The 8,348-nt window shown below is 40.3% G+C and overlaps 1 protein-coding gene across 1 annotated transcript; it reads left to right on the top strand.

Annotated features, from left to right (window-relative positions):
* The first annotated feature begins 4,128 nt into the window (after window positions 1-4,128).
* LOC106170818 (3 beta-hydroxysteroid dehydrogenase type 7) lies at window positions 4,129-7,724 on the top strand. The gene is made up of 4 exons (XM_087004342.1): window positions 4,129-4,140; window positions 4,205-4,337; window positions 4,705-4,866; window positions 5,356-7,724. Exons 1-4 carry the CDS (start codon window positions 4,129-4,131, stop codon window positions 6,144-6,146), a joined length of 1,098 nt encoding a protein of 365 aa, XP_086860468.1. The 3' UTR covers window positions 6,147-7,724.
* Window positions 7,725-8,348: the final 624 nt, after the last annotated feature.

Raw genomic sequence — 8,348 nt, 5'->3', positions numbered from 1 at the left:
AATTATGTCCTATTAAACAGTTATGCTAAAATATTTCTTCGAGTTCTCATAACACGTAACAACCACCGAACAACCAACGACTTCCAACTACGTTGCCAAGTTGCTATGATTTGTTGTGCATCGTCTCTATAATGCCATTGTTCCATTCCCCGTGTATAGATATGACCATACGCGTATGCAGGTATGGTGGCCACTTTTCTTGTCTTACCTTACACTGTGGCATACAAATCCCACTTACAGGCAGGGAAATTAAACACACCACTCAATGGCTGGATAATAGGGGGCCTACGTTGCCTTTCTAGCAGAGATATGACTTTACCTATCTCAGGTGAGCATGTCGGATCTCCTTTTTATAGAGAAAACATCAGATCACTCCCCAATTATCTACAAGCGCTGCTCAACGGTTATTTGCAATTTCAGGTTTAAACAAGGACATGTATTTTAATAATTATCAAATTAAATCAAATTAAATAAAATTATCAGGACCTGTCACAAATTTCAAAAAAAAAGCGGTAAAAAAAGAAGGAAAACACCTCCATTGACAATGGAGGTTTGACCCTGTAAGGGTCGAAGCACATGTAGTCTATAACAAGTAGAATTGAAATGTGTGCGAATTAGCAGCTGGGCTGTGCCCACAAACAATGCTTATAACTACGTTGCGTGGCGCGAAAAAATATTTGCAGTTGATTCCTATCATGATAAAGAAGAACACAGAGAGGGGGAATACGCGTAACATGAAATATTTTGCTACTATGATCGGTACCCATTGACTGGGCAAAGTTAATAGGTAAATTTGACAAATCCCACGCGTGTTGTCAAGTGTTGCCAGGTGTGACAGCTCAACTCAAATTAATGTGCTGATGTGCTCGCGTTAGATCCTATCTAAAAACTGTCCCTCCTGCGCCTGCCTTAATGACAACATAGAAAATGCATATGGTACGTAAAAACCTCGTACAACCCGTGATTAACCACGTTTTTGCCCTTGTTTCTCCAACGCTAGGCGACGTTACACGGGGGCGGAGTCTAGCGATGGCCACATCTAGACCAGTCAACACGCATGTACACGTCCAACTCCAAAATACAGCCTCGCAACTTTCTTACCTCTGCATGTAATATAAGCGTGTGTATTGATTCTAAAATCAGTGAATGTTCTCCTTTCCTACGATTTTTTTTGTCCCGGGCATCAAATATAAAATAAGAATTCTTAGCCATAAAAGAGACAAATACTCTCTCGTGACCGACGAAGAACGGGAATGATCCCGGTCACCAGAAACCTGCACTATGAGTGCATTCAATTTGTACACCCAACCGTAATGTTGTTATTGAGAACAAGGTGATATACAAAAAGCAATTAAAAGTGGGCAATTGAAGTGAGTTCTTGTAAGCACGGAAGCAATGGGCATTTTATTCAGGTGCATTTTAACAGAGTTGGATTCTGCTACAACACACACACACACACACACACACACACACACACACACACACACAACAGAAGTTTTTTTTTAAATTAAATAAATACATACCTGAAGAAGAGATAGATAGAAAAAGAAAGAGAGAAAGATTACCGATCGACAATACTGGCCCCGTTCCACAGCCTTTAGATGAAGCTGAAACAAACGATAAAAATATGCTCTAGAACAAGTCGTTTTAAGTACTATGTTCATCCCGTTATTAAAGACCTTTTGAATTAAGATTGTACCCAGTAATACCGTGGCCCAAATGTAGGTTTCACAACTTCAGACTATGCATCTGGCGTGTTCAGTCCATGTATTGACGATGAGGACGAGTTCAGTTTACGGTTTTATTCAGTTTTTGGCTAACTCTTGAAGAAAAAAAAAAAAAGATCATGAAAAGGCAAAGTAGGCCCATGCGCGTTTTAGCAATGGCAATCAATCACCCTGGTCCTCCGTGAAGACACCATCAATTTTTCTCAGCCTCCCCCCTCCCCTCCAGCCTTTGCCGACCTGAACTCGTAAATCATGTGAATCAAGAGCAGATGCTTTGAGACGACCCCGCACGGAATGTGGTATTTTTAAACCATTGATCAGTACATGTACACAGTCTACGGTTCAGGCAGGCAGCTCCGCATGTCTCTCCTCGGCATGGCGTGCTGATCACGCAACTTTGGGTGACGACTCTTTTTCTTAGAAGCCGGGCGGCCGCCTTCTGATGCACTGACACGCCCAAACAGCACAGCCGAGAGGGGGACGTCGGGGCGAGAGGCTTCTCAGTAATTCACGGACAGCATGGGGCGATCTGGAGGACATGAACATCGAGCAAGTCATGGGCGAAACAATAGCTTACCCTGTGAGTATGGTGGTACACAGATATGCCTTAATGCACATCAACCATGGCAATGATATATATGTTTCTTGTATGATATTTTATTATTGGGCGAGGGATTGGTGATTTGTTGTAAAGGTTTCGTTGTTGGCATAATAGGCGGGGGACAGGAGGTGGGTCCGTTACTGCCAACTAGTACAGACAGACTCGTTATTCGCGAGCATTTAGCCAAGCCCCATCAAATGTATTAGGCCTACAGAAGTATTTGTTGATAAATATCTATGCCTGAGTTAGTCATGGGTTTTAACATCATTGCCCGGGCTGCTCTGTGAAAGACTGAGTTGGCCACTGCGAAAGCACTTCCATATAGATGCACGCAGACTACATGAATACTACATGAAGGCTGTAAATTATTACCAAAGCAGTCATCTCTATTAGATTCTATTCCTCTCACATTGTCGCTAACTGACCGTGACATTCCCGCGACATGTGGTTCTCATTAACTGACGTTTTCCTTGTTTTTTTGTCAGCCTGCCGACTTTTTTAAGTGATGTGGCATACATATGTGTTGAACTAGGACGTCTTCAAATGCATATTACACTAAAAAGAAATAGCGTCGTGGTGTGCTTTGGCATATAGTACTACGTTTGCACTTCGTTCACTGTTTGTGTTTAGACTATTTATAAGGGCACGGTCTAACTTAGTGAGCAGATCGTAATGAGGACAATTTTGATCCAAGCAAGAGGCAGATACTGGTATGGGAACGAAATCCCCATATAGCAACTGCTTGGCATCTTAATTAATTGTAGCCCAATTGTTGTTAGATTTACGATGTAAACTAAAAGGCATCTTCATCTGAGACATTGCAGAAAAATCGATGCCAACTCCTTTATTCTTTTTAGAGCGCACTTGAGGTAGCAGACGGTAAAGTGTCCTCCCTCCCAGCCACGCAAGCTGACGGGGTCATTATCACTGATATTAAATATGATAATTGCAGTTGCGTTAAGGCTATTTTCTGCCTGATTTAATGTAGAAATGTTGTCATGTGAAGGGCGTTGGTAAGTCGGTCACGAAAATCAAATATATATATATATATATGAATATATATGGCGCAGTTAATATATAAATCTAAATTGTGACGAATTTACAATATAAATCTGAAATAGTTTTTCCAGCATAAGTTTACAATGCCTGTAATATTTTAATGTTAAACTCGGATTGTCTAATATATGCTAATTGAGCCTCAACAGCACCTGACTAGCTGTATCGATCGGAGTGCGTCTGTTATCTTGATTTCAATTATTAAGTACAGTTTCATATGAACTTAATATGTCATCTGACTTCGAGCAAAATCTTTGGCCAAATCATTTCACAATTTATACTCAAAGTGCCGCTACCATTAGTCTACATACTGCTCATTCGAAAAAGATGTTACTTAATTTTTTTATGTACAGACACTTTTGAATCTGTTCGTTTACTCGTCACCAGTGTCTCTCCGCGTAAGTGTTTCTCAGCGTAACGTTTTTCGTAACGGTGACTCTGTTGATATTTGGATATAAGTCGGCTTGTTGATCCTAAAACTAGTTATATGATTTAACGTTATCTATATCAGCCAGAAGTGGATATATTCGAGAGTACCTTCTACACAATACTTCCCCCAATTCAATACCCACAAAAAGAACAGAAGTATACACCGATGTATTCATAAGTGAGCCTACTGAGATTGCTACATTTTCGTTATCACATCACCAAGGAAGACTTTGAAACAAAGGTAATTTGGAAACAATGTGTTAATTATTTGTGGTTAGCATATCCCCGCGTCATGACACTACCGATGCTTACCTCATGGACAGTACTGTGAATATATAAAATATTTGTTCAATTTCAGTTATGCTCAGCAACGGTGCTCACAGTGATGTAGTCCTTGTCCTCGGTGGATGCGGTTTCCTTGGTCGCCACATTATCAATTTATTGTTGGAAAAGAGTGGGTGAAGGAATTACTGAAATACGGGTTCTAGACATTCAAGATAGACCGAAGTCGTTTTCCTTTACTGGTAGGTGGGAATCTTACGTAAATTATTACGGACGGACGGACGGAAAAATTTGCACGTAGTTGAGTGCTGTTAGGAAATTGTCATGTTTAATGATGGTAATTCATATTTGCGATACCATCTTTTTCTTTTCTTTTCGTTTGTTTAAAATGCATATTAATGGAAACTTTGCATTTTTCTACCTAGTTATGAAATGCTGTGGTAATATAGAAATAACGCTTACGCACAAATGAAGACGCGCGACACGTACACGCGCGCGCACAAACACACAGTCTCGCTCTCATATAAACTTACACGCACACGTACAAAAAACAATACATTTCACCAAACTTTAGCTGCCATGTAATAATATCACCTCTAAATTTCACAGAAAATCCGAAAATACAGTTGAAGTTCGTCAAGGGAGATATCACCAATCTACGCGACATAGAGAGATCGTTCCAGGGTGTCAATGCGGTGATCCACTGCGCCTCCCTTATAGATACCAGCCACAGGCAAGATGTAGAGAAGTTGAAAAGAATTAACGTGCAAGGTAATCCGTTTGCATCCTCTTTTTCGGGATAAATCAACTTTACTTCTGATATTTTTGGCTAATGCCGTATTTGAGATAGTCTTCTTTGAACCACAAGTGTGGACAAAAATATATAAAAACTGGTTTGCAAAGTGGGCACCGAATTGACCAGTTTTTTTGTCATGTGGCCATATTTTAAACAAAAGCAGGTTATAGTATTTGAACAGGGCTATATACGGATTTTTTTCACTAAAGTCACCTAAATTAAATAAATTTATGCCGCATCTTAAACATCACAGCCTGTGAAGTATACAATATCATATTAATGTATTTTCAATTTCATGTATGTTAAAGAAAATATCACCTTTTTCACTCCATCTCATTATATTCTTTAAAATCGTTCATCGTGATTATGATTACATGTATGATTATCTAAATTAAGCAAGATGTAGAGATACAATGATTCCACGATTAAAGCAGTTTTACAGTGATGTGATTCAATTTTCTCAGGGACCGCCAACATCATTAAAGCATGCGTCGCACACAACATCGACCGCTTGATCTATACGTCCAGCTCAGAACTGGGAAGAACCTTCGACCCGATTGTCAATGCAAACGAAGACGACGTGGACGAGAAGATCAAACATAAGCACAACAAGATCATTCTGAACGGGTACTCGACAAGTAAGGAGGAGGCTGAAAAGATGGTGCTCCTCGCCAACGGCCACCGGCTTCAAAACGGGAACAAGCTTGCCACCGTTTCCTTGCGGCCCTGCGGTCTGTACGGCGAAGGAGATTCAATGTATGTCACCACCGTTATACGTACCGGGCGTAAGTTGTTTTACGGTTACCTCCCAGCTCTTGGCTCAGCGGACGCCAAAATTCAACGCGTTTACGTGGGGAACGTCGCATGGGCCCACGTGGTCGCCCTCGCGGCCATGACACGTAAGGACCCAGGCGTATGCGGCAAGGCTTATCTTATTACAGACGACACTCCAATATGCGACAATTTCACCTTCATGAAACCCTTCTTGGAAGCAAGGCAAATCGAGCTCTTACCTGTGAGAATCCCCTTCGTAGTGGTGTACTACTTCTGGGCCTTAATGGAGTTACTAATTTGGCTGCTCTCCCCTCTGGTGAAGATTCCTCTGCTTGTTAACAAGGAAGAAGTCGCGCTATGCTGCACTACTGCTTTTTACAACGGTTCCCAGGCGCGGGAAGTATTGGGCTATAGGCCTATCTTCACTCCAGGGGAAGCCATGGAACGGTCCCTCACCTATTACTCCACAATGCCCCTCTAGCGGCGGACATGGACAGCAGAACAACATAGACAAGCATAGTATCGTAACTATAATTATTGCATAGTCATTTTATTAGAGACCTATTTTCATTTTAGATTCAGTTGAATGAGTTATTTTTATTTTTTTTCATTTTGATATAATAGTGCATGGGTATAATTTCCCGCCTGATTTGTGGTGGATGGTACTTATAACATGCAGCCCAATGACTGATGCACCGTTAATTGGTGTGATGACGTCATAGATTTCGACCAACGGTGAATTGAACGCGTGCAGCAAACTTAGAAATTCATTGGCAGATATGTGGGTCTGATTTGCTCAATTAATTATGGTTTATTATTATTTTATAGCTTAATTAGAGATTATAGATATCTGTACATCATTGTGTAGTTTCATCTTGAACAAAGATAGAAAAAGCAGACTGAAAGTGACCGATCTGGATCTGGGCTTGGTTTGATGAAGGTGGTAGTCAAACATTCATGACGTTCTGTTAATATGGCTGACCTCTGACTGTATGACGTCTGTATGCTATGATGAGGTCAGATATGAAACGGTTCACTCATTCGATTTCGGGAGATGTCAAGCAGAGCCGATGTGACTTCCAGCATTCACCGAACCATTTTATTATGAACCCATTTCAAAAACATTCTGGTTTTCATTCTCCTGTATGAATGAATTTTATTGCTCTTTCGGGGACTTAAAATTTAAAGAGCATTTGCTAAGAATGAAGCTGATTCGATAACCGTCTACATCTCTCACAAGAATTTAGCATTCAAATTGTTAACGCTTAAGATTGGCTTTACTTCATCTAATGGGCTTTGCTCCCTTAAAAAGTCTTACTTTGGGAAATAATTATGAGTAGCAAGCTTCACTATTTACACATATTGATTTTTCACGTTGAAATATACCGGCTATGATATGTATACACGGGATATCAGAATCTAAAACAGTTTCCGTTTGTGTGATAATGTGCATTGACATTAGATCACTCCCATGTTGCAACAAAATTGGATTAGTCTAGCTCCAAGCAGACGTTGGACTGTATTAGCAACCCATGCACACGCTGACACGGGCTTACCGTATGTAGTAATGCACTTTGACGCTATTCCAACGGCAAGTTAAATCTGATTGCATTATGAACGTAAGACAATAATATTAATGCGTTGATCTGTTCTTGATATTTCCTAACTTATAGGAGTTTGACTTAACCATCCTTATTTTCTATTCAGTTGGAATATCAGACGTGTAGACCTCGTTATTCACATCTGTCTCCCAGTAATAGTGGCCCGCAATATATCGACAGCTGAGCTGGAAACTAAGGGCAAGCTTGTGTTAACTTTAAGGCGGACTGAGGTCATCTAAAATAGTCTGCTATGTAACATACATCCTGTGTCCAGTTGTTTCTGCAGGTCGACTCCCTTTTCTACATTAAACGAGCACGGATCTGTCCTAATGACGTCACTTTGTGTGAAAAAAATGTGCCAACGTTTTTTTCTCTATTCTGCACCTTTATGGTCCAAAATTCAAAGCAGATATATTTGTCATCTGAAACTGTAGGAATAAAGATATAAGTGAAATAAACCATGTTTTGTAGTAAATGTTTTCGTCGATCACGGTGCACAGCGACCTCGATGCTGTGTGTAAACTATCCTTTGAGTGCAGTTACTTAAACAGACTTCATCGAGAAAAAAAATAATGTAAATGAAAATGAAATGTCAGATGTGTTATTCTTTGGTATATGCCTATATTTATTGCTTTTTTCTCTGTCAACGATGTCACAGAGCTATATCTAGCTGAGACATGTGGATCTCTCTCCATCCAGTCACCTACATTTGAGAATGGATGAGATGAGATGCACTGAATCTGTCTACCTTCATAAACACAGTTCAATTACCGTGGATTATTCTAAATGACATTAAAAGCTTTCATTCTACATTACATTATACTCGCAATGCTGAACAAATGCATCGTTTGGAGACAAATCAACAGCGTGAATTCCCCCTGGATTGCCAGTGATAAGTGAGGTGTAATCTGAGCTAAAGTATCAAGACTTGTATTTTTAACCAAGGCTGCCATTCAGTAATTGAGCTTACTTATGTTTCATGATGTAAACGCGCGCACACACACTCACACACAAACAGAGAGAGAGAGAGAGAGAGAGAGAGAGAGAGAGAGAGAGAGGGAGGGAGGGTATTACAGGAGAGA

This window comes from Lingula anatina, chromosome 2 (genome assembly GCF_051362555.1).
Source record: "Lingula anatina isolate TDL-2025a chromosome 2, LinAna3.0, whole genome shotgun sequence".
Classification (NCBI taxonomy): Eukaryota; Metazoa; Brachiopoda; class Lingulata; order Lingulida; family Lingulidae; genus Lingula; species Lingula anatina.
The sequence above is the reverse complement of the archived record's forward strand: the minus strand, read 5'-3'. Positions and strand labels throughout refer to the sequence as shown.